Here is a 27,325-nt window from a genome sequence, read left to right on the forward strand (position 1 = left end):
CTTTAGCTGAAAAATAAATTCAGAATTTAGAAATAAATCAGGCAATGTTCTGTCAAGGTAGTGAAAGCATATCTAAATAATAATCCATTGGATTGGAAAGACAGTGAAAATTTTCTTCTACTGGCTGACTTTTAGAATACAGTACACAGGCAGGAAACTTTGCAAGAGTTTGAGTTTGTTAGTTTTGGTGGGTTTTGTTTGTGGTTTTGTTTTTATTTCGTTGGTTGGGTTGCGTTTTTTGGGGAATGATGCAGGGAGAAAAGCTATTCAACACCAACATATCTTTGCAAGATCAAGAGTAAAACTGAAACTCTCCAAGGGAAAGCTAATATATCTAGGGAAAAACATCAGTTATAAGTCAATGTTTGGGAAAAAACAAAAAACAGTGATGACTGATAAGGAGGCCAATATCTACTTTATATGTCTGTGGAAGTCCTGTAACAAAGGACCAGCCAAAATTATGGCAGTATGAGAACTCTGTCTTTCTGAGCCACAGTATGCAAACAATGAATTTTTCTTAACATATTGAACACATGCACAGGCTGATATTTAAAGACTCATGAGGTCTCTACTTAATATTTTGTATTGCTATATGATGAAACTTTTGTTTTTACTTTCCAAAACCGATATATAATTTTTCATTTATTAAAACTAGATATTAAATGTATTGCTAGATGACATGGCATATATAGCTTATTATTTATTTTTCTGATATTACTAGGTATAAAAGAATACCGGATATGAAATCTCTGTATGAAGAAAAAAGATCCATAGAAGCAAATTCTGGGATTTTTTGTTGCACTTCATCCTTCATGTTCTGTTCTTTAACACTCTTCAGTCCAATTAACAGCTGAGAAGCAATCACAGCTTCACTGACCTAAAAATAACATTTCTTTTATTCGGGACTCATTCACTACAAAATTTATACAGATTTTAATATCTTAGAGTAGTAAGATGAGGACAAAAAATTAATTATTAAACATACTATATTTTTAAAAGCTAGGAAAATATTCTATTTCTTTCTGACATAAGGTACACATTATATTGAAATAAATCATTACTGCTGACAGCTTAATTACTACACAGTGATTTCAAACCAGATATGGTCATCTAGATGCCACCTATGTCTGTCCACATGTCAAATACATGTGCAAACATATCAGGTCATGTGCCATTTTATTTGCACTGAATCAAAGTTAAGGTAAGTAGAGTCATATCTGTCCAAGAGAGATTAAATTCATTACTCAGTGCCCATTTTAATTTTATTAAACAAGACCTGTGCCAGAAATTTCAGGAAACCTTAACACTCTTGTTTGCATTGCCTTATTTCTTGTGTAAGTAGACTAAGATGAAATGTAAAAACAAAAAATTACCTCTTCAAAATATTGCACTAACCTGTGTAGCTGCTCTTATTGCAATCCAGGCTTGTGCTTTGTAGACTTCTGATTTCATAGCCTCCTCAGAAGACCAATCTCCAGAACAGGTCTAAAAATTATATACCAGTACATAATCAGGATTCTAAATATATTACAGTAAAACATATTCTAAACATACAAGAAAGTCCTCTAACTTATAAATTGTTTTATTTGTAAGATGTAAAAATTGGCATTGAATTTAAATCCATGGATTAATTGCTAAAAATGAAAAAAGTTTCCAGAACATACTTATTGGCTGCTCCTGGAAAAAGTTCCCAGAGCAGTTTATACTATGGTCACTACTGTATACAGTGTTGCTATCTATTCCATTTTTTGACTTCTAATTACCTCTTTTCTCTAATGTTACACATTTTGCTTTCCACCTATGGCTTGTAGGAACTTTCATGTGGTTAAAGACACTTATATTTCTCATGCTGTAATTCATATTTGTATAGAAAAATTGAAATCTGATAAAGTTAGTATTTAAGAAAACGGGTTTGAATGGTAAGTGCATTTTCCAAGATACAAATTAATTTGTACATAATAGGAAATGAGAACACTATTGGTTCTGTGTCTTCCTATTTTTTATAGAAAAAATGTTTAAAATATCATCATTCAATGTAATAAACATGAGAGATAACATCAAACAAGATCAAATTCTATTACATGATTTCTTTTGTGATTTTTCCAGGAGGACTTTCAGAATCAGTATGATGTAAAAGTCACTGCAAGTAATAATATGGTAAGGTGCACAATTTATATTTCCTGTTTTGAAGAGGCCACTGCCCAAAAGATAGAAAACATACACTTGATTTGGAAGGCACCAACTCATCTGACTGTGATTCATTCTCTTTATTTTCAGCAAAATACAAATATGATAGTGCTATTTCAAGGTATGACCGTCTTATTAACCTGTAAGAAACACACAAAATAATCAGCTTTACTACCAAAGTAAGCACTACAGTGATACAATCTGACTCCTGCATAAGACTAGCTAAATACCTTACCAAATAAATCATTCATCCAGCCCCCATAATCCATTTTAAGTGTAACTTGTTTCAGAAATCCATGGGATCCTGTTTTAAAGTCATGTGAGTCTAAAACATCCCTATGGTGTGCTTAACAAATAACACCTTGATTTAACAGTACATCAAATATAATTTTCATTATTTGAAACAAATATTCCATAAATAAATTGCAAATTTTTAGTAAGAAAACCCTAATTCTGCAAGAGAAGTGATCTTCCTGTACTGTTTGTCTTCTTTGCTCAAGGTGAGGCATTTTTCCGTTGCCCTGGTTTCCCTGAAACATAGGTAGCTGAATTTGGATATCAATCAAATTGGGTCCTCAGTCAAACTCTCCCAAGAATAAATACCCACAGCGTATCAGCAAAAATACCCACAGTGACCAAACCAGACTTTTGTTTCCTAACTGGGCACAGATGAGGAACCTTCATGGTTTTGAGATCTGTACCAGAACATTTCACATCTTCTGACAGTGCTCACCTATTCCCACTCTCCTCCTATGTCTACTTCTCTTTCAAGTGATTTTTACAGTAGTATTGTAAATTAAGCAAAAATCATAGAATCATAGAATGGTTTGGATTGGAAAGGGCCTTTAAAGGTCATCTAGTCCCACTCCCCTGCAAGGAGCAAGGACATCTTCAACCAGATCAGGTTTCTCAGAGCTCCATTCAACCTTATCTTAAATGTTTTGAGGTACAGGGAATTTACCACCTCTCTGGGAAATCTATTCCAGTGAATCACCATTGTAAAAAATTTCTTCCTAATATCTAGTCTGAATCTACCCTCTTCTGGTTTAAAACCATTACCCATTGTCCTATCACTACAAGCACTATTAGAAACTCTATCTCCATCCTATAAGCCCCCTTCAAGTACTGAAAGGCTGCCAAAATGTCTCCCTGGAAGCCTCTCTCCTCCAGGCTAAAAATTCCAATTCTCTCAGCCTTTTCTCTCAGGACAGGTGTTCCAGCCGCTCATAATTTATGTGGTGCTCCACTGGATCCACTCCAACAAGTTCATGTCTTTCCCGTGCTGAGAAGTCCAGAGCTAGGTGCAGTACTCCAGGAGGGATTTCATCATATCAGAGCAGAGGGGCAGAATTACTCCCCTCAACCTGCTGAAAATCACTGTACCTGGAGAACTTCCCCAACGTTTCTATTCCCTATAGGTTTATAACAGTCTTCTTATGCAGATTCCTCCTGGCTCTGCAGATTTCTTCAGATCTGACTTATGAATTAACTTCCCCAAGCATAGCAACAAACTCCTGCTCACATAGTTCCTATTCTGGACAGATACATACTGCACAGAGTTGGTTGTTTATATACTACAATAAATTCCAGCTTTAGAACAATTTGTGTAAAGCAAAATACAAAAGTCAGAGTACTGCACAGTTAAAGATTGAGCAAACTAGCTGACAAGATAGCAAATTCTACATTTGGTTGGCAACAATTTAGTTAAATTTCTAGTCTTGCTAACAAAAAAGGATGTGCGACATCAAGAAACAACTTTAATTCAATAATACCACAAATATCGCAGGGCTTGTATGAATGTGAGCAGGATGTTAAGTTCTCTAAAACAAGAAAGCCATGGTCCATTGATGTCGCCGTACATTCTTTTAGAAAGATGGCAGCAAATTAAATGAGAGTGTAGCAAATTAAACTTGCAAAACTTCACCACAGTCCATTTCTGCACCATCTTCCATCATGCTGGCTGCTTGTTCAGGTTTATTACTATGCTACTACTTCTACATTCAGAGTTCTGGTTCATTAACTTAAGTAACAGAATACCCAAACAAGCAAGGTAAATTGCTGCCTTTTACACTGTCTCTAACTAGATGTGGCACATTATTCATTTAGACTGGTCAAGAATCAAAAAAACTAAAGTCCAATGTATCAGAGCTGCTTGACAGAATTTATTGGCTGTCTTGGCTCAGCTCTTCAGGCATCTTCTAGGCTGATAACTAATGCCAAAGTCACTGTCCTGATATCTGTTACAAACACATTTCCTACGCTCCTTCTGCCTCCGCTCTTCTAACTGTTTCTGTCTGGTAACCTTTTCAAGCTGAATTTCTGTTATCTGGAGGGAGGCAGACCACAGCTCATCTTCTGAAATATGAATAACCTCCTGTTTAATTGATAGCTTTGTTCTCAGTGTTGACAGATAGGGCACAAATTTGGAAATAGAACAGAAAGCTGTAACTTTCATGGAGCATTAAAAAATGCTTTTAAATGTTATCATTTGTTTTAAATAAGAGGATAAATATCCACTAGCTCTTCTCTGTTGAAATAAAACTCTCTAAAACATAAAAGATACTCCATAATAGAACTTCCAGACCAAATCTCAAAAACTGTTTAAAAATTATATTCATGTATGATTTAAATTCTTTTCAAAGTTATATAGCTAGATTCTTACTCATATTTTTGATCATGTTGCTGGCTGAGCTTAATAGCTTCCAACAGGGTTTCAACAGCTTGAGACGACTTGTTATTGCCTGTTTCAGTTATCTGGCGTTCTACCTTACCTTAGAAATACAGAAAGTAGATTTTCAAGATGTTAATAATTTTTCTTCTGTAAGACCCACCCAATCAGTTTTTCCCTCCAGAAAAGTTAAACAACACAATACATTATCTATTCTCCTCCTGTTAAGCAAGACCTTTTCCAGTTTGTTTAAAAGGTAATGCACAATGCTTGTATAACAATTCTCTTCATAGAGTAGCTGAAAGTACCGAACTTGGGAATCGTAATGACCCCTAACATTTCCTGATCCCAACTAGCAGAGCACTGTATATGGGGAGTCAGTGAGCAGGCACAGGCCTGTGCTGCACACATCATGTAGCCCTCAGGCCCATGTTGTGCTGGTCACATCCTACAGGATAAACCCAGCCAGCTTGCTGTAACAGAAGAATCTGTTGGCAGCATCTTCTCTGTACCTTTCTGTAAAAGTGAAGCAAGAGGTTCTTATGTGAACATGCTTTTTGTTTGACAGTAGAAATAATGAATAGCATTGTTTTCTCTCAAGAACAGCTAAAAGACCAAAATGAGTCAACTTTTTCACGGACAGGATTTGCATGTTGTGCTACACCCTGACTGGAAGCACATTCAATACTGCACAACTTGGAGCTCTTAGCCTCTGCAGTAATAGGTTATTTACACTGTCACATTTTTCTTTTATAATGTTAACTCCAAAAATGGCATTCTAAGAGATACATTAGAGTCTTTATTGTCTTTCTGGCTGGGATCCTCACAAATCAACACTTCCTGATGCAAAACATAATATTCTTAATCTTGTTGGCCATGCCTTTGGATCCCTGATAACATACAGATGAAAGTAGTTCTAATTCAGTTTTTAAATTATTTGTAGAATAATGTATCCTGAACTTCTGTGATGTGGTACTAAACACAGGAGAGAGATCTGCATCTAGAGACAGTGAGAAATGTCCAAACTTATTCTAGTTTTACAGTAAAATGTCTCCATTTTAAGAGATACCATGCACAACATTGCCTAGGATGGCACTTGGGATGTAAAAATAGGGGTTGATTTACCTATCTGAAAAAGAAGTTCAGCTTCCATATCTAATTTTTTGGTTGCAGATGCTCTGCAAAGATTCAATGCTGATTCTAAATGCCTGAGAGCATGTAGCCATTGCAAGGGATGTCTTGCAGCTGTAGAAGCTACTTTTTCAGCTAATGTGTGTCCTAAAGGAAAAAAAAAAAAACAAAACAAAAAAGCAGTTCTTTGTATATTATTTAGCAGACCACCAATTTATGCAAAAAATAAGCTGATTCCTTAGAAGAAATTGCTGCTACATATTTACTGCTGCAATTCAATTCTCAAAAATTCAAGTGATTCATGGATATAAATACAAAGCTATAAAAGTGTTTCACTATTGTATGATACCATCGAGGTTTACCTAGACCACTCAAAAGAAGCCCAAGATACACCAATCAACCCATTCATAAAATAAGAGTGAAAATGAACTAGAATTTAAAAATAATAATGAATTGTGTTTTTCTTACCAATTTTCATTTTGACTTGGGCTAGCAAGTTAATATGTGGCAGGTAGATATTCTTTGTGGGTAAGACCAGGCAAGTCAATGTACTGTCTTCTCCTTGCCATTCAATGGGTTCACCACAATCAAAAATCTATGAAAAGAGCATGCTTAGTAAAATCAAGTTGCAGACAGCAAATTAAATTGCAGTTTGAAAAAGTAAGTTAGGTATTGCGAAACTGAAGTGTCTTGAAAAGAGCACTAGAAAAGGATTCAATATTCCTGAAATCCTTTACTTTAGTGTGTACTTGTCTTGCAGAAGAGTCTTGTGATGCAAACAAACAATTTTAATGAACTTTTCATTGAATTTAGTAATGTTAGGCCTTGGTTTTTAAAAGAAAACTCCCTAAAATCAGTCTTTTAGTAATAGATCTCACAAGTAACCAAAGCCCTGGAAAGAAACTGTCATTTCTACAAAGAAATCTGACATCCAGCAAAGGCCGGAAAAGAAAAATAAATTAGCATGTAGGAGTCAGTCAAACCTTTCATTCATGGAGCTAAGACAATGGGGAGACATTGTAAAGTGTCAAGTCACTTGAAGGTTAGCAAGTCTCACAGTTAGAAGTTTGAGTCTGAAGTGATTCACATGATTCTTTATTACTTAGGGAAATAAATAATTCAATGGATTCAACTTCTATTTTAGAAAATATGAGGAAAGAGTTTGATCTAAAAACTTTCCTCTATGACCTGTACCAAGTTCAGATAAAAATGCCTAACTATTTTTGGATCCCAAATAGGTAAATAGTTTACTGCTCTCACAAAGTTCATGTCTTTAGATTTATTTTTTAAATTACATATTTAAATTTTTACATGGAAATTATTTCTTCATATCAATTGTAACAATCCATTAACCTAAAATATCATGCTATTTTAAATATATTATCCTGATTCAAATTATTCTAAGACACAAAGCTAAGTTCTTGGATGCTTAAGAGTTAGGAATTTAATGAGATCTACATTCTCCCTGAGGTGTTGAGTATGAACATGTCCATCATTCCAAATGGGAAAAGTGAGTGTTCTGCATCTCTTTAGAAGTCAAACTGCCTATTCCTTTTTTAACATCTGGATGTGTATTTTGCAACTATTCAATATTTTTAAATTCTGTGAAAACACCAGACTTCACACGTGAACATGCATTATGAGTATGGATAAAGAGTTTGGTAAGATGAATGACTTCTTTGCACTATTCTAATGAATTTAAAACTGAAGTGATCAGTTACTAGGAGTAGCCCTTCTTAATAACTGATAAAATAGCTTCCAGAAGAAATAATTAAGGCTGTTGGAAGGATTTGGAAATGCACCATCATGTACTCACTGCTTTAATGGTAAGCTCATGTGCCAGAACAAGTAAGTTTAATGGTTCCACTGCAGAAGAGGATTGTTCTGAGTCTTCTACTATTTGCAGTGGCAGTATGTCTGCCAGTAGAAGCATACTTTTCACAAGAATCAAAGAAGCTGGCAGGGAAATAAATGTATCCTCTTGGAGTAAACCAATGATATTCTGTTTGGACACAGACAACATAAACCAGAGTCATAACTATATTCCTGTCTATTTATGAGGACAAAGCACAAAAAGTGAAAAAAAAATCTATTTTAGAGGCACTATTTCAAACTTATTTAATGCTGCCATCAGCTGTTCTGACTACACAAAATATTCATCAAAGAAAAGCAAGCATTTTTTCCTTTGTGTTCAAACCTGCAAAAGAAGTTTAATGTCTGCCACAGGACGTTTTTCTTGCAGGTCAAGAATAGCAGCTTGCACCATCATTTCAGCCTGAGTCTCAATATCACCAAAGGCTTCTGCCTCTAATATTACTTCTTTTATCACACTTCTGCGCTCAGCCACATCATTTCCTAAAAGAAGAGAACATATGAATAGTAAAAATGCAATAGAAAAGACTTTATTGTGTGTTCTGCCATTCTTAAGTATTTCTACACCAAAAAGTTACAGAAAATATGACATTTTGAATTCCACATTGTACATGTACCATTTCATCAACTGTGTGTCAAATTTACTTTTAAAAGAAAGAAAAATGGCTTAGTTTCTAAACAGAACTAGGTGTAAGTTCATCCAAATGCATGCTTTTTATGCAAGCCACTAACATAATTAAGGTATTTTAGATCTGTTCTACTTATCCAAAAACCTGATTTTAGTTAAAATTGCAAAATAGTAACAGTCTGCACAGAAATTAACCAGAATTTATTAAGTAAGAGTTTGGCAACAGACTTAAGACTGATTTTGGTACTTAAGTGAGCATCAGAGATGTTCATAGATCCAAGGAATGAAAAACATTTTATTCATATCCAAACTTCAAAAAATGTATTTTTCAATATCTCTGTTAAATCCTGGAACATTTTATCCTCTGTTATTACCTGGAACATTTTTAGGAGCTATGTAGGGATATTTTATTTATTGGAGATAGAAAAAGCAAAACATATTTTGAGATTTTTAAAACCAGAAGTACTCAGCAACAGCGCTTTTTAAAACAACCATACTTTCTTAATTACACGAGAACATTTGAAACTTTTAGACACAATTTTCAAAAGATAATGACCATTAAATGAAAATTAATATAATACTTTCTGTTTTCATGTTCTAGGAGAGAATGTGCTCATAAATATATTTTCCTTATTGGATTGGATTAATTTAATACAAATAATTGTGCAGTGATAATACAGCCACAGACTTAATGTTAGTATTTTTAAACTATTAATAAGAATTGTGTCTGTATAGGCTCATTTGCCCATTTTAATCCCAGAACCTAAAGCAAAAAAGTGTAGTACCTTTCATATCACCAACACCATGTATCTGTGTCACGAGTGCAGTCACCAACATTGCTCGACACCTCAGCCACAAATGTACATTCACATGCCCTTGTGCTGTTACACGGGGAGGGAATGAAACACCTTCCATGGTGGAGTCCTAATTAAGTCCCAAAAGCAAGAAAAATATTATTATCTGAGTACCATACTTCACTAAAAACAAGGCACTAGGGCAGCCTTGTTAAATTATTACAAATATATTACAAATAATAGTAACATTCTAAACAGAAATTTATTTTACTATTAGATACATATTTTTAATAGCAGAAGGCCATTTAATATTTAAATTTTAATATATATAAAATAATTTTAAGCATTGAATAGCAAGCCACTTTTTATGTGAGACTCCATAAATATATCTATATACTATATTTGTTATGAAGAATAATTCAGAGTTTGGATTTTATTCCACTCAAACAGGAACACTACACAAACTTCTAAGGCACATAAAAGTCTAATTTTAGAGCAGAATCAGTATCTGTTTCTGGTACCTCAGTAATGACTACAAAGAAATTTTTAGGTTTTGATTTCTAGTTTTTTGTGTTTCTGCTGTTTAGAAACAAATATTAGTGTAATGTAGTAATGTAAGTAGTAATGTAGTAATGTAGTAGTGTAATGTAATCCACAAGTGTTTGTGAGAATTCTCAGCTCAACTCCTTGTGCTCTCTTCATATATTAAACTCTTCATATATAAAAACTCTTTCTATGACTAAAATTCTACACTCTATGTTCTACTACTTGTTTCAGCAAGCAATCTCTGGACAATGCACCACCTGCATTTTACTTATACAGAAAATCATCATGACTGATTTGCATTGATGCAAACGAGGAAAAAAATATCTATAGCTCAGTTACTGACTACAGGACTATCCTAAGAAAAGAGAGGAGCAAGTGCAGAGAGACAGAAGCTCCTGCTATGCAAGACAAACAGTGTTGCTTGTCTGTGTGAGTCAATTTAACTCACTGTGCACTCAAGAGTGACTGTGTGGTGTGACCAACAGGCTTTCCAAAGCAGAGGTCAGAATCCCTGTGTGTTGGACAACAGAAGTCAGCTGAAATCTTGCTCCATGGGGAACATAGCAATGATGTAAAATAGTCCATCTGGGTCTTTGAAAGAGAATTCAGTTTTCAATCAGAAAATCTAAAATACTTTAAGTAAATAATACAAGATTTTCAACTGATAGCTATTTTTCCCTTCCTTTTTGTTTGAGAGGTTTTAAACAAAAGAAGATTTTCAGTGCTGCCATTTGAGAATAATAGAAATAAAAACTGTAATTCCTAACCTCATATAATTTATAATGATGATTACAGAGACATTGAGCACACCATAAGCAAGCAGGTACCCGAAGCATGTCAAAGATCATTTTTTCCCAGGTTAATGGTAACCACATAATACAAATGACTGCTTTATTCTAATATTATGAAAATTGCTCAATACTTAATGCAAGAAAGATTCATATACAAAGAAAGATAAGTTTAAAACAAATATCCACACATACCAAACATTCCCTTTCATTCTCTTCTTCCTGAAAATTTGCTACGCCCGTGCTAAAAACTTTTGCATCTTGGAGAAGTCGAATTGCAGAGAAAGCCAAAGCAACACTGTGGTACAGAGCAATATTATTTAAAAATACTAATTATATTTGCCACTTTATCATTTTATTAAAATAGATACTTCATTCTTTACTATGCCAGAGATGTAAATTACCAGTTACCAATTTTTTCTTCAGTAAAATATTATTACACTCAGACTATTTTCGGAATTTGTAGGCACTGCATTATGAAAATGCCAAAAGAGCAGTAAGAGAACAAGTTTTGCCAGTAACAGACATAACCTGATAATATTTCACTGTTAGGGTGGTCAGGCATGGGAATAGGTTGCCCAGGTATGTGGTGAGTCCCCATGCCTGGAGGAGCTTAAGAGACATCTGGATCCGGGTGATTAAATGTAGTGGTTCAGGGGTCACATTTATGGGTTTAGTGGTTTAGGTGGTGAGGCTGGGTTGATGGTTGGACTTGATGAGCTCAATTATTCTATTATTCTATCAATAGCATATAAGCTCAAATATATTCTGTTGGAGCAATCAAAACAGAACTCCATTATAATTTCCAGTTACACACAGAATCATAGAATCATTTTGGCTGGCAAAGACCTCTAAGATTGTCAAGTCCAACTTTTAGATCTAGTCGAATCAGTAGATCAAGACCAACCATGGCATATCTGTCTTCGGGGATGAGTTCTTAGAAATTAGAAGATGCAAAAGCACTGAAAATTACAAGATATATTAGGAGAGTTCTATATCATCCACAACTAAGATTAATACCTTTATCCTTAAAAAATTTCCGGGCTATGCATTAATCCTTTTGTTAAATCCACAAGGTCAAATACTCACAGGATCTTAGTAAACACCACCAAGGTGATGAGGCAAAACCTCATCAGTAAGAAATAACAGGACATTGCATCTATTGTACTCCCCGCCCCATATCCTAAATTCTTTTCTGGAGTTCACTCTGAACAGCACCTTTGAAAGATACAGACACCATTAGGACTGGAGCAGCATTCAACCCTATGTGTCAAAAAATGATGGACTTAGATCTCAAAATATTGTCACATTTCTTAAAATACGAACTACTGGGATTTTTTTCTTTTTTTGCTGTCTTTATAAGCACTCAGATACCCTCAGATAATGTTCCATTTTCATTATATGTACAAAAATGTACATCTACAGCAGCAGACTTTGTGAATACAATTATTTCATGATATGAAGACATCTGCAAAGCCATCATAGACAGAAGACCTTTTTCATACTAGGAATTGTTGTCCAGAGAACACACTACTCAAAATATTCTGAGAACTGCCAAAATCAATGTCTCTTTGTATTGGTTTCTTCCAGTTGCACATTTTCCTCTATGTCTGTTTTCTTTCATACATCTTCTCTAAAACATTTTTGAGTTGGTTTTGGGGGTTGCTTATTTGGAATTTTTTTACAATTCTACATGTTCTCTGCTCACAGAAATATTTTTCTAATAATTCTAAGCTACCAAAGAGTATGCCTAGCTCACTACTTAAAAGATTTTTTTCAGCAGGTTAATTGTTAAAAATGTATAACCAATGTTCTTATCTATGCTGTTTTTTTACATAGACACTCTTTACATAAAGACTGGCTGCTATGAAGCACATAAAAAAATAGAAAATAATTATTAACACCTTAAAGTCCTTTTTACACTGCCAGAACAGTGCAAAGATCTTTTAATGCAAGAGAGATTCAGGATCTGTGTGAATTTACTGCTTTTGAGATGTTCTTGACTAATGGCTGCAAAGGCAAAGATCTTGCACAAAGAATTCTGAACAAGAGCTGAACTCCTTCTAAATTACACGCATTATTCCGTCAACATATGTATAACCACAGGATGGATAACCTCCTGTTAAGATAAGAGAGCAGTTGGAGTCTTTCTGTCATTTCTGATTCTATCTTCCTTGCTGTTTTTGTGATGCAGATCTGGATGGATTGCACCAATTCAGCACAAATATTCCCCAAAGTAACAATGAGAACCAAAGCCGTTAATATCTCGGCTTTTACCTTTCAGAATTCAATCCTCATGAATCTCCTTCATCATCCCTTTACCTCAGTTTTATTCAACAAAATGAAAACAGAATAAATCTATGTTGAATTTGATGTTGGGTTTCTCTCTAACAACGGAAAAGGTGAAACAGGATTTGCTTATAAAAGCTAACAGAAAAAGGTAAAAAGTATAATGCAATGATGTATCCCAACTGCTTTTTTTAGGAGTTCTCCCCTGAAACCAAGGCATCAAAGTTAAAATTACAGCAAAATCTGACTTTTCTTAAAACATTGCTTGAGATGCTATAGTTCACCTTGGAGAAGGTACAGCACCTAAGAGTATATACAGGTTATTAACAAATACAAACCTAAATTCCTCAGCACCACTGCCTTGAGTTAACTGCTCTTGTCAACATTTAGCATATTGAAAATGAGGCTATTTTTACCTACATGCTTACACGTAAATTTCTTAAGTAAAATATGGACCACAAGCCCAAAGATTAATATATGCCTTGTTTTAAGTCACAATTTATTCACATAAGCAGAGAAGCACACATTTGGGTAATTAAAAAGTTCACATTTATAGGACAGACACCATGTAAGTACTCTCCTTGAGATCAATGAGATTAGTCCTATACATAAAGTTATTCTGAAGCATACATTTTTTTGCAAGACAGAAGCTTGTAATGCAGAAGCTTCCCTTGATGAAATTTTTGTGACCCTCTTCTGCTGTCAACAAGAGTGATGTGTCTATATATTTCCCTTGACAAAATACACATCCTTTTATCAGCTGAATCAGAAAGTGACAAGATGATCAAAATAGGAAAGTACAGCTGACTATAACAATTTCACCACTAGGTCATTTTGCCAAAGGAAAAAAAAAAGATGAATTTCTGTAATATCATGCAAAGTTTGATTTCTAGGCTGGCAGGCAGGAAACATTCAGCTGTCTGAAGAAATGTTTCATTTGTATCTGAGGTAGACATATCAGCAGCTTCCATGGCAGTGCAATAAAACTGCAAAATAGGTTGAAAAAACCCCAAACTCTTAGTTTATTTCTGATTTTTGATGTTTTTTTTCCCTGATACTGACCACTATCAGTATATAAGACCCACTAAACAAACAACCATCAAAAATTTGAAAGTCGCAAAAAGTGATCTATACAATGCTTGACATCCATTGAAATCCTCGATATTCTAAAAAAGTTTCTTCAATCCAAGACAAGTTATGAACCAACAGAGAAACTACTGTCAAGGATATAAACTGCATGGCAAAATGAAGGGTCCTGCATTGAAATGTCTTGCATACACTGGAACCAGTTCAGCAGGGTGAGAACGTCTGAGACAGGACTCTACTAATGTAGATTATACCTAGCCTAGTATCAAGCTAAGATTACACACACAATATTTCTCAAGTGTGCATACTGCTCCTTGATTACTAGTCTACTGACTTTATTATAAATTCAGGGTACTCAAAAGTATGATGAGGTGACTGTCAGCAACTGGTGGATTTCTCCTTGACAATTTATAGTAAATTAATCTAATTCAAAAAGCACTACAATAGATCTCTATTTCATGATGAGGAATGTCCACAAATAACAAAAATTCTTACTTTGCATCTTCCCTAATGATATTATTGCTAAATTATTACATTCCTAGTATCTGAATTTTTGGGAAACTGCTTTCTTTTAAAATAACATACACAAAACCTGGGGGAAAGACCACACTGCAGACCGTTACTATTTTCAGTTCAATAGGCTATACAGTACTGTGAAGCTCCTATCCTTGTTAATCTTTATTGATGTACCACAACAATGCAAAAGAAATTGTGCTATTTAAAAGGTATTGATTTTGAGAGTGTTTATTCAGCTAAGAGAGCTGAGAGAAGGAAGGTGGCTTGTTTTATAACAGAATAAACAATTTTTTAATTGGGTAAAAAAAACCACTGAGACTGATTTATCTATTGGCCTGACCAGCCACCTACCACTTCATCAGCAATCTTCATCACTATTTCAACAATAAAGAAAGGGTTAATTTTTTTTTTTTTAATGCTTACTGTGCTATAAGATTTATTGTAGCAATTCTGGTGTGTTTGGTTAGATTAGACCTAACAAACATTATAAATACTGATTCCATTGTACCAAATCTCAATCTAGTCTGGCAGGTGATGGTGCTACACTGCACTATGCTCCATCTGTAGTTAGCAATTTGTACGCCCAAAGATTTTGCCCTCTAATAAAAGATGAGATAAAAAGAGCTTCACACTGATAAAATTATCATGCATTGTTAAACTAACATCCTTTTTACACAAATTAATATGAAATTACAGGCAGACAAATTCTCCTAGGTAAAAGACCAAAGCAATGCTTGGAATTTAAAGAGTTAATGTATTTCTGTATGTCCACTGTACTCCAAGGATGTTAAAATTGTAACTTCATTAAATTCTCCAAAAGAAATCAGAATCTCAAAAAAAAAAAAACCCAAAAAAAAAAAAAAAAAAAAAAAAACCAAATCACAGAATTCGGGAATGTTAATTTGGAGAAAATATCAGGCAGATATATAGAGATAAATCAGCCACAGAGATAACAGAACAATATTTTAGACACTATAACTAACAACATGCTGCTAAACAATGCCGTTAAAATCTCTTTTTTTAATGTTTACTTCAATGCTTTTTAATCACTGTAATTTAAAAAAAATAATGTTGACATTTTAATTTGAAACTAATAAGTGTATCAAGAAGAAATGTTCCTTTAGGACAGAAATACAGGGCATTCTAGAACAAAGTAGAATTCAGTAGTTCAGAGATACAATTAGTATTCTGTTGTACAATTTAAAATTATAAGAACACGCATGGTCTAACATATCCAGACTTTAACCAAAATCATGAAGATTGCAACTTTTTCTTTGTTTTTATACAACATTTTATGACAAAAACATCTCACAGAGAAATCGTAACTGATTGTCTGGGGCGACTGAATATCTGGTCTTTTAACTGATCAACTTTTAAAAAGCAAAATAAAGCAATAATAAAAAAATTAAACGCCTCTGTATCTTACATTTGTAAATATACTAATGGAGTTGTTATTGATAACTACTGAGATTTGCAATATTGATGTAGTAATAAAGAAATTATTTTTTAATCACTGTGGTGAAGGCTGTGCAAGATAAGGCTGTTCATAGTATTACCTGAGAGCTGCTTGATGCCTTTGCTGAGAAATAGCAGCAAGTTCAAGTTTGGCCTCAATAAGAGCCTCTAAATCTTCCACAGAATATCGAGATATGTCCCCATCATATTTTTCCTGTATGTCCTGTACAAGATAGCTCAGACTTTCTCCAGCTTCTGTCAATAAAATCCCCTAGAGAAGAACACAGGGTTGTATGATTTTAAAAAGCAAAGAAACAAAAATTTTCTTTAGAATTTTTTTTTCTGTATAGCCAGCTATCACTGCATCCTAAAATAAATCAACTTAAGTGCAATATGCCTTTTCTATAAATGGGGTGGGGTGGGTAATTCTGATTTTGTCAGGTTTTCAGAATTCTGGTGTGTTTAGTTAGATTAGACCTGTATGTGTTTAAATCAGCAACATCTTAACTGTGTCTGTACTATTGCCATGCATGCTTAAATCCATATTTTGAGGCTTAGCAATGCTATTCATTAATTTCCCAGTCTTTAAATATTAGCTATACTTGATAATGTTATACTATACTTCTTACTATGCTTAGTAATTTTAAACAATAAATACAATATTAAAAACAACATTAAAGCTGTCAAAATAAGTATTTCTTTCTTTATTTGCTATATTTTTACATCCTTGTGTGCAGTATGTACCCTCAAAGTTCAATTATAATTTACAGTCTTTCTGATCAAAAAATCTGTAGGAAGCTGTAAAAAACACATCTAAAAAGAAGTTAATTTTAAATTAAATCTCAATTGTGGAGCTTTCAGCAGAATTAAAAATTAATTTAAAGGTTTGTATCATCCAATACATTACTTGATTAAAATTCAGAGCTCGACTTAAAAAAAATCACAAAAATCCCAAAACATAAAAACTCCTCCAAAATAATAGAATAGTTAAAGAAAAAATAAGAGTAAGAAATATATTGTGCCTCTTAAATAAGCCCTATTCAATTAAAGTCAACATTTCTATTTTAGTTATTTTCAAGGTGCTATTTTCAAATTATAATAAAACTCAAGTTTCTAGTGTATGACCTATACCAACTGCCATACAAAATCATCCTCCCTTCTCCAGACGTACTTTTTGTATTAGTTTGTTTGTAACAATGGCCAAAAGTAGATACTTCCAAAGTGGAAGGACCCTCTGAATAAAGAATTTGTCAGCCCTTAATTTTGGTCTTTTTGTGATGTGAAACTGACAAGCATAAAGTTTACAATTAAACAAAACAAAATCCAACTAAACAAAACCCCTTCAAACAAAGAAGCTAATAAGCTGTGGTATGTTTTCTTCAAAATAAAGTAGCAGAAAGAGCTACATGAAAAATTTGATATATTTCACATATGAGAATGGTAGAGAATGGTTTTTTATTTGTATAGCATATTGCCCCATCAAAGAGTCTCTGACATGTTCTACAGACTGAACCTTCTGAAAGGAGATTTCAAGATTTTATCTTGAAATCCCATTGTCTTTACCTTTCATGCTGAAATAGTCATACTGAGATCCGATTGTGGAAATATTTCCCACCATTTGAAATATGATGCACCAAAAATGAAAAATGATTGCACCAAATCGTGAACACGTCGGGCACAGCTAGTAAGACTACAGTCAAATTGGAAACAGAAATTTTTAGTCTCCTTTTTCATACCATCCTCTCATCATAATTTCTGTTACATTGAAGGCATTAGCAATTTTTTTTGATCAATCTGTATTTTCTTAATCCTTTTCTCCTAAAAATCAAAATTACCTTCAGCATGGCCATATTTAATTCGTCTTTACAGTCAACGAGATGCACCATTCTGTCTCTTTGTTCTTGTTGTCTTGAATCCCGATCAGCATCAACTGTCAAATACATTGCGGATAAAATTTCAGCTAACAGATGCATTCTCAGTAATTGGAAGAACATAGTCCTTTTCTCTCTACTTACAACTGGGACTTTCAACATCAAAATAAGTAATAATGTAACTAATTAATAATAATAATAGTAGTAGGAGAATAATAGAAGACTAATAAAAGAACCTTAACAAGTCTTACTGCTTATTTCAATAATGACTGAATTTTTCAGCAACACTTAAAGTTAATATTGTTCATAATGTGACATATTAAGTCAGATGCAGTTAAAAAGTTAAAAAAATGCTTGAAACAATATAAATAAACTTTTGCACCGTCCTTATAATTACCTTTTAGATTTGATGCTGTTGTTTTGCTTGGCTCTGGCAAGCGGTTGTTGTCAACAGAATATACCATTTTTTCAACTTTTTCAGGTATATTATTTATTGTGGCAGCAAGAGAAATTATGAGATGCATTTTGGCTAAGGTTAATTTATTCATAATTTCTTGGCTGCATAGTGGCATCACTGTTAAAGACAGATTCCAATTAAATGTTTCTTCCAGTACCTACAAGAAGGTTAATAATTGGGATTATTTGAAATTACACATTTTACATTTTTCTTGTTCAGGACATATTCTGTTTCTATTAATAATGACACAAATCAACAATTAACGTGAATAATATTAGTAATATTCTCATTTATTATGAGCGAGTAGGGTTTTTTTCCAAACTTCACCCCTTAGTAGCACTTGCTACAGCCCCAGAGTCTGGTTTGACAGCAGAAGGTGCATCTATGAAGTTATAGCTATTATCTCTGCAAGTTCTAGTTTTCTGCATTGTAGGTGAATCTGTAGTTCAAAAATTTCAACTCAAAGAAAAGTCTGCTGTAAAGAAAGGAAAAAATTCTGTATCACATAATTTTAGCATATTTCATAGACTCGTTGCCATTCAATATAGCATCCTTGTTTTATCACGAGTTTAATAGTCTCACTTTAGATTAATAAATTTAGAAGTTGAAAGTCTACACAGATTTGCAAGATCATGAGACCAGTAACAGCATCACATATACTGTGAAGTGTACAAATCAAAAGCTCAAGCTAACGCACAACTTCAAAATAAATCAGAAACCAGTGAGATCAAAAGCTGTCAAGATACACTTCTCATTTCCATTCTGTAATACCAACTGTTGTAGGATACACAGAAGCTTACTGTAAACATGAGAGAAAAGTGGAGGGGAAAAGGTAGGGGTTGTAATTTACCAATTTGTTTTAACGGTACAACTTTCTCAAATTCTGCAACCATTTACCCCTACCAGCTCAATGGATCTATGAGAAGGTTAATAAAAGGAAATTATTAAAACTTAAAAACACAAAAGAAGTTAGTGGTAAGTAGGTGATTTTAATTAAAATGAGAAAAGGACTGTTTAGACACTGGTTTATAGAGTCACAATTAATTTTTTTTCCCCCCAGAAACAGACTTCAACCCCCATCTGAATTAGGACAAATCTATCAAGACAATTCTGACTGATAGAAATTAAAACATTAAAAGCCTGACACGCTCAATATTTTAGCAGGATAAACACCAGACCTTCCATATCACAACAAAGTCTGAATACTCCCATTAGTGTGTTTTGCACAGAAAAGCCACAGATTTGTACACGCTAGATCTCCCATCTGAAAAATGGTGACAACGGTAGTTGCTCTTCCCTTGAGAGGTCAGTCATAAAATTTAAGATTTAGGAAATATTAATCCATTGAGAAGAATATGTCTTCTCTTTACTGGACTTTTTAAATAATAACAAGGATATTTTCTCTTAAGACAGAGAAATAAATATTTATGTATAGCATAAAACATTTACCTCTTTCAGGTTTTTTTTACCTGCAAATTTGTAGCAGTCATGAGAGATGCTGAGGAATCAAATTTCTGTAAGGCCTGTAAAATGGAAAAAACCGAAGAAAGCAACGTGTTACAATATGAGTATAAAACCAATGAATTAACAGAGGTGGAAGGAGAGAAATTTCCCTTCAAATCAGCTCATTAAACTCAATTTCCTCTGCTTCACTGTCTGTAACACAGAGTAAAGGAAACAAACATGAAGTTTGTCCAATGCTTGACAACTCTTTTATTGCAATATTTTTCCTACTGCTCATGCTGAATTTCACCTGGTGCTCTGTCCAGAAGTCTTTTGTCATGTCACCTACCCAAAAGCACCACTCAGATAAGGTAGACCTTGATTACATTCATCCAGGATTAAATCATTAGCTTCTTTTGGTACGTGCTTGGGAAACAGGGAAAGGATGGTTATGGGGGAGGCTTACCCAACAACCTGATCTGCCTGCACAGGTATGCTCACAGTAAGACAAGAGTCCAGGTCAATTGTTAACAGCTTCCAACCCTTGTAGCACATTAGTGACCAGATAGAGGGAAAATCAAACTGACCTGGGGTGCTGTGAATTCAAGGCTCTGTGGGCAGCAATAGCTCTTATGGCCCAGCATCTCCTGAGGCTCCCCCACCCTCCCCAGGGCCCAAGACCCCATGTCAGCTTTATCCATATTCTTCATGCCTGCATATGAAATCACATATTGTTTTTTCTACAGTAGTATTTACAGTACTCAGTATATAAAACATGTTTCAAAATTGGTTTCTGTTCCTGCTGTTTAGTGAGAAATTTTAATGTCATTCAAAGTCTACTATTTGATTCATCTATTGAAAGAAATTTAGGAATTTCTTCGGAACATGTAACAACTTGCAGATGTGGAGTATGTTCAGTTTAATGAAAAAAATGGATTGTTACAGCTCAATCTCATACTTTTCTGGTGTTTACCTGCATTTGTTCAGTATATCTGTATCCTGCTGGTATTTTCCATGGAATTCGCTCTCCCGAAATAAGCAAAGACAACTCATGAAAGGCCTCCGTAAAAAATCCTATATCTGTAAGTACTTTAATCTATGAAAAAATAACATAGCCTTGGATTTGAATGTTATTCATTATTCTTTTTGCTCAAAATAAAATGTATTTAAAGGTAATTTTCAAATAGATTTGGCTACCAGAATAGTACATTGATGGAGAATGATCTTCAATGGAAAGAAATATTTTACATATTATAGTAAATAATTTCAAAAATGGGTCTTTCCCTTTAAAAAAAAAAAATTCTTTTGAAAGTTACTTCTGACAAAGGGAAAGAACTTGCTTCATCTGGTAAGAGGTTTGACTGGCTGTCCAAGATCAGCCCCTTATCAAACTCTAATTCATAGATTTTACTCATCTTAGTCTTGCAGTGCTCAGCTACTCTACCTAACCCATATCAACATTTCCTGAAATTATCTAAAACCAATATCACATTGACTCGTAATACTTGTAATAACTCTTGATAGGTAGATGCCTTAAAAAAACCCCAAAACTCTCAAATTATTTAAACAACAACAAAAGGTGAACATTAGTGAAAAGACAAAAATCTGTTCCTAGATTTCATGGAACCTTGTTCTACCATGACAGTAGGAAAAAATCCAGAAGTGAACATTTGGGGGGAAAATAGTCATTCATGTTTTGCACTTAAGAAAACATTTAAAAGAAAAGTGGAACAAGACAAAAAATACCAAGTGAGAAGTCTGGACCAAAGAAAGGAAAGCTCTTCTTCATTAAACAGAGAGTAGAAAGAATTTATGGAAGTACTCAACAGCATATGTAGGAAATTAACAGTAAAACTTTTTAAATAGCTCTGCATGCTACTAAAATTGAGACTATAAATAATAATTGCATTTAGATAGTACCCCTACCATCTGCCGTGCTAAGAAAGGCTAAGCAACAGCTGAACTTCAAAGCATTACTTCTCATAGTAGAAATACATGAATATTAAATTGCTTACATTAAAAAAAGAATTGAAAAGCTTATTTGAAATACAATGTGTTTTGAGAAAAAGAAAGTTTATTTGATTACCTTGAGGATTCTTCCTTCAATGCATTTAGCTGGCTCCTTACAAATCTCAGATACAATATATTGGTATAATGTGAAAAGAGGTAAAATCTGTAGCAAAATAGAAGGTCATGCAGCTATAAACATCATATAGGGTACAATTATGGAAATACACATTGCAATTACATTTTAAAAGTGTATAGATAATATAAGATTACTGCTTTGACCATCACACACCATCACTACTTCTCTTATACTTTCTTAAAGATTAATGCATTAAAAAGTTCTTCAGCTCGCTAAAGCTAACCCCTGATACTACCTTATATGTGATTCACAATGTAGGATATGAAGTTTGTCCAAATTATTCTCTGTGTTCAAGGTGGGGTATTTTACCACATCATTGCTGAGTAAACCTACCAGAAACAGGTTGATAAAAGGGATTTCTAAAACTGCCTGCATTTAGATGCCATATTTTTCTCAATACAACTAACAGAAGAATAGAATTCTGTACACTTTTTAAAATAAGCACAATGAAGTCCTGCAACTAAGTGAAATTTTACCACTTGTAAAATAAAGTGGATGGTGATGAGACTTACTGACAGATTTATTTACATTCATTTTAAATTTAATTGTTTTTGTAGGGACAACTAACAAAAACACATTTTAAAACTGAGCTCAGTTAAAGTATAGAGACATTGTATATCCCTCCAGTATCTGAAGGGGGTCTACAGGGAAGCTGGAGAGGGACTCTTCATCAGGAACTGTTAGTGATAGGACAAGGAGTAATGGGTACAAAGTGAAAGAAGGGAAATTTAGGTGTAGATAATAGGAGGAAGTTCTTTACTGCGAGGGTGGTGAGACACTGGAGCAGGTTACCTGTGAACTTGTGGATGCCCAACCACACAAGTGTTCAAGGCCAGGCTGGATGAGGTGTTGAGCAACCTGGTCTAGCGGGAGAAATCCTTGCCCTTAGCAGGGATGATCTTTAAATGTCCCTTCCAAACCTAAACATTCTATGGTTCTGTGATCTATTGTTATACAATATTTCAGAAAAAGCAGATTCTTTCCTAACAGATTTATGTGTTTATTGAAAATGAAAGAACTTCCAAAATTTAATTACTGTTCAGCTTTCACATTTTTCTTCACTTTAAAATGTCCCCAAGCTTAGAAAATGCTAACAGCATTGTTGGATTTTTGTCAAATTCACTTTAAGTTTTCATAATGTAGCTTAATACTTCTGAATTTGGATTACAAACGCTTGAGGCAAAAGTTTTAATTGTACCCATAGAGTTTCCTACTGATATTTGAAGTAGTTCAACAAAATTAGTCTTTGAAGTTTTATTTTTAATAAAACTTGAATCTTGATGTATTTTGATTTAAGTGTCAAATCAACTTAGCACCCACCATCCAAAACATTCCCACACAATAAGCATTCAGGGGAAATAAAGCTCTCATTCAGCTAAAAGTGCAATTGCTTTGACCATGATCCATGAACTGGATCTATATTCTGCTGGCAAAAGCGCAGAAAGAATCAAAGATGTGCATGGCCATGTGAAGCAAGCAGTCAAATGAAGTGCCTCTGTCTCCAGGTAATTGTCTGCTCCTGGATTTTACTGGATCTCCCATAGCAAGGACAGTTACACAAAGCTAAATAACAAAATGAACTCCAGCAGTGCAGGGTGGGAAAAAGCAACAATGGGAGTTAGCCTGAAGTTCTAAAAGAAATCAATCCAACAAATGGCTTACTGACAAGAAAGGTGTAACATCTTTCTGCCTTCTCCTGTCTAACTCCTCTTCCATCTCTACCTCCTAACCTTTGTTAGTCCTTGCTGCCAGCCCTGCAATCTTTTCCCTTCCCTGGCACTGGCTCTGCCACTTGCAGGACCTTGTCATGAGTCGATTCAACTCATCAAAAGAGGAAAAATCTATCTACTTTTTCAGATGGAGAGTTTTCTGTCATGCTTGATTTACAGAGGTATAAAATAATCACCTGACAGGAAATTCTATTGAAGCATACAGAACTAAATTAGAAAAGAGAGAGTATTGCACCTTTTTCAGTACCAGTAATCAATTCAATGTATTTATTCTAATGTACAGCACTGCACCTTTGAAGGAAGCTGGATTAAAGTGGAAATGGTCAGCCGTTAAATGGAGGAAATAGGAATATGACCAGCATAGGAGTGAAGTTATAGAAACACTTCATACAGAGGAATAAGAGAACATGAAAAGGAGAAAGGCAGAAGGGATTTTTATCTACTGGAAGCTGAAGTATTGAAAGCATTCTGGACATACTGCATTTAAAGTATTTTTCTGTAGAGTGTATTTTAAGTAGCATGTAATAGAAAATTTCCTCTAAAATGCCTAAGCTAAATGAACCATGTGTTGTCATCTTCCAGAATAAAAACAAATCCTGTGTTTTCTAAAACTTGTATGCAGCAAGCTATACCTTATTTTAAATGCCACAGAACCTAGCCATAGGGGTATTTTGCTAGAAGTTCTGAGGAATCTCATAAGTACACCCACACAAGAAAGTAAGACCAGGTGTCTTAAAAATAATTTCCAGATCATAAAAATAATACTTACTATTAAATTTTGTTTTGCACAATGTAGTTCAAGCATAATGAAATTCAGACTTGCAACTACAGTAGAGATATCAGCTCTGTAGCGATCAGAGAACAGGTCAATACCAGGAATAAGAATATTTGTTTCATATTGTACAAAGTCACAGTCAGACGTTGGATGTGGAAGAGAAGCTCTAAACAGGGTCTGAAAGTAATAACAATGAATTATTTGTGAAAAGGTGTACAAGTATTAGTGAGACACCATAAACTCCAACTCATAAATGACTTCACAAACACAACTCCATCAATGTCTAATTATTCTGCTGTTTCCAGCCACAATATCCAATACATTTTTAGAGAAAATGTTTTATGTGTGAAGTTGATGGAGAAATAAACAAGCTGTAAATAGTCTGAGGACAGTATGTCTCCCATTGTTTCTGGGAGAGTTGCTGACTTTACGGCCAGTTAAAAGCTAGTTCCATCTTTAACTAGGTCAGATACTGCAGCTTATTAGCTAGTGCAGCTTAAATCATTTAACTTAAAGCTAACATGAAATTTAATAATTTTTGGGAGAGTTGCTGACTTTAAAGCCAGTTCAAAGCTCATTTCACTCTAGCTTCACCTTTAACTAGGTCAGCTAGCACAGCTTAAATCATATAACTAAAACTAATATGAAATTCAAGGAAATAATTTAAATGTTCTCTCTTAAAAAGGGAAGAATGCTAACATTGTATCTGATGTTGGACATTCCTTCCCAATTGTGTTTATTTTGGTATAATTAGCAATGATATGCTAGAGAAATTCGCATTTACACTCAGATCTGAGATATTAACAAGCCTAAAGCCTATACCAGAGGTGGAATTTAAACAAGGTTATAAAAGCTTTCCAATTCAAGGAACAAATTATGGCTTGAACTTCTTGCAGTACAGTGACAGTAATTGATTATATTTTTCAAGAAAATCACCCTGCTAGCTGCTTCTATCCCAATTAATATCAGACCCACTTCAGTCAAGTCATAATTATTTCTACTGTTATACAACTGGAACCAATGCTTGCTGCCATTTCTGTCGACAAGAGGAATGACCATTGTTCAGCTTTGTGACTGTTCAGCAATTACAGTGCTAGAAGCAAGTAAAAGTTCTCCTTTACTTTTGTTTCTTCAACTTGTTCTCCCTTTGGTGAACTTAAGGAGTTTTCCAATGCGGCCTAGGACAGGTTTCACAGTCACAATCACGACACAAGATACCAGACAGTGTCATTGCTTGGTTTTGGAGGAAGCCAGATAACTCCCTGAAGCTGCACTGGGATAAGTAATCATTGATCCCAGTAGAGTATAACTGGCAGGATACTTGCAGATATTTTTCTATACTACTTTTGATACTGGCATCTTAACTTCCATTTAAAAGTAAACTGAAATGTTATGATTTTTCTCTACAGGTCTTTTTTCTGATAGTCTGCAAACCTAATTTTAATGATCTTATTTTCTTTCTATGTGAAACTGGATAATTTTTAATATCCTCTGGTTTTAGAGCAAACTTATTATAGAGTTCAGATTTTAGTATTACAAAATATTTTTCAGTGCTACAACATATTCAAAAATTTCTTTTTTTATAAAGAGGCTGTGCTTTTTTTTTGGTTGAAAATTTAAGACAATCTGTGAAGACTCTACAGATCTAAAAGAAAGCACTCTGCTGTTGTTGATGCCATACAGCTCTTCCTGAGCAGAATACTTCAAGAGAATAAAAATATATTTGACTATCAAATGTTTTAGTCATCTTCCTTTTCCAGTATTTTTTCTCTGAGACACTCTAGCCTCCTATTGAAGTGATAATTTTTAGGCTATAATACAGAAATAATGTCAAAAAACAAAGATTAAAAACATTGTATCTAATATGCATAAATTGTCAACTACCTCTGATCTCCATTTTTCCTTTACAACCAAAACAAGAAGAGAATTATTTTAACAGAGGGTCATTTTAGAAGCAATTTTTTAACTTCATGAATATGAACTGAAATTGCATCCTTACCTTAAAAAGTATAGCAGAAAAATAGCAGTATTTTGTTCTTAATCTCATCTTTGATGTTGTTATATACCTAAAGCACAACAAATAATAAGAAATACGAATGTACCCATCAATATAAATTACTGAAATCCTTGGGTTTTTAGTCTAATGTGATAATAATACTAACACAACCTAGATGTTTTTCCTACTGGAAAACAACTGCTTGTTTTTAAATAGGTGCCCAGCCACACCATGCAAAGAAGTTTTTGACCGAAGACATACCTAGACAAAAGGAGTTGTCTAGATTATCTTCAAACTTACAGGAGAAACACAAGCAATCTAAGTGCAAACTCCATCTCATACAAAACTAAAAAGATAAAGCAGATTAGGCAACTCGCACTTTAAAGTGTATTTCTTTCCATAAAGGAAGCCTAAGATAACTAACACATGGAGTTTAACATGGCAGGTGTCTAGCCAAATGCAATGATTCCCACACAGTACCTCACCAGAGTGTTACACCATCCTGGTAGCAGGGTAGTCCTATGATTAACAGTCCTATTTTGTCTTTACTTCAATATTGGAATCCCTTAATCTGCACCTCACAGCCTATGACTAAGTTGCTGTACAAAGAGCAATAAAGAGAAAGATGTTTAACAGTCCAAGTCATGTCTAAACACAAAAGAACTGCCTGAGGGAGAAGCCAGGAGGACAGCTCCCTCCAAATCCTGCCCGGATTTGGAATGGATGAATTAGCAGCAAATGGACAGTATCCAGTGCAGCAAATAGGTGCCACAAACACCTGTAAAAGCACCTAGGGACTTGGTCTCACCTAATTGGACCTGAGACTGAACCACAGCTCGGAATTAGAAGAGCTGTCATTCATAATCAAGTTAAGCTCACTCCTTTTCCTTTTGGGTGCTAATTCTAAGTATGGCAATACCACTTCAATCTGAAATACCCATGCTAGT

The 27,325-nt window shown here is 34.3% G+C and overlaps 1 protein-coding gene across 3 annotated transcripts in view; it reads right to left on the bottom strand.

Annotated features, from left to right (window-relative positions):
- CFAP54 (cilia and flagella associated protein 54) overlaps nucleotides 1–27,325 on the bottom strand; it is a 100,701-nt gene that overhangs the window by 12,268 nt on the left and 61,108 nt on the right. For all 3 annotated transcript variants that reach the window (XM_068191677.1, XM_068191676.1, XM_068191678.1), the window contains 18 exons: nucleotides 26,382–26,448; nucleotides 24,377–24,559; nucleotides 21,818–21,904; nucleotides 20,705–20,827; nucleotides 19,758–19,811; nucleotides 18,229–18,445; nucleotides 17,796–17,890; nucleotides 16,062–16,231; nucleotides 10,810–10,912; nucleotides 9,272–9,410; nucleotides 8,184–8,341; nucleotides 7,803–7,988; nucleotides 6,455–6,581; nucleotides 5,981–6,133; nucleotides 4,850–4,958; nucleotides 2,222–2,327; nucleotides 1,396–1,485; nucleotides 736–877 (listed from right to left, as the gene is read on the bottom strand). In XM_068191677.1, the coding sequence (XP_068047778.1) occupies nucleotides 736–877; nucleotides 1,396–1,485; nucleotides 2,222–2,327; nucleotides 4,850–4,958; nucleotides 5,981–6,133; nucleotides 6,455–6,581; nucleotides 7,803–7,988; nucleotides 8,184–8,341; nucleotides 9,272–9,410; nucleotides 10,810–10,912; nucleotides 16,062–16,231; nucleotides 17,796–17,890; nucleotides 18,229–18,445; nucleotides 19,758–19,811; nucleotides 20,705–20,827; nucleotides 21,818–21,904; nucleotides 24,377–24,559; nucleotides 26,382–26,448 (2,309 nt within the window). The remainder of the gene's footprint in view (nucleotides 1–735; nucleotides 878–1,395; nucleotides 1,486–2,221; nucleotides 2,328–4,849; nucleotides 4,959–5,980; nucleotides 6,134–6,454; nucleotides 6,582–7,802; nucleotides 7,989–8,183; nucleotides 8,342–9,271; nucleotides 9,411–10,809; nucleotides 10,913–16,061; nucleotides 16,232–17,795; nucleotides 17,891–18,228; nucleotides 18,446–19,757; nucleotides 19,812–20,704; nucleotides 20,828–21,817; nucleotides 21,905–24,376; nucleotides 24,560–26,381; nucleotides 26,449–27,325) is intronic.

The sequence above is a fragment of the Anomalospiza imberbis genome, chromosome 5 (genome assembly GCF_031753505.1).
Source record: "Anomalospiza imberbis isolate Cuckoo-Finch-1a 21T00152 chromosome 5, ASM3175350v1, whole genome shotgun sequence".
NCBI classification, from domain to species: Eukaryota; Metazoa; Chordata; class Aves; order Passeriformes; family Viduidae; genus Anomalospiza; species Anomalospiza imberbis.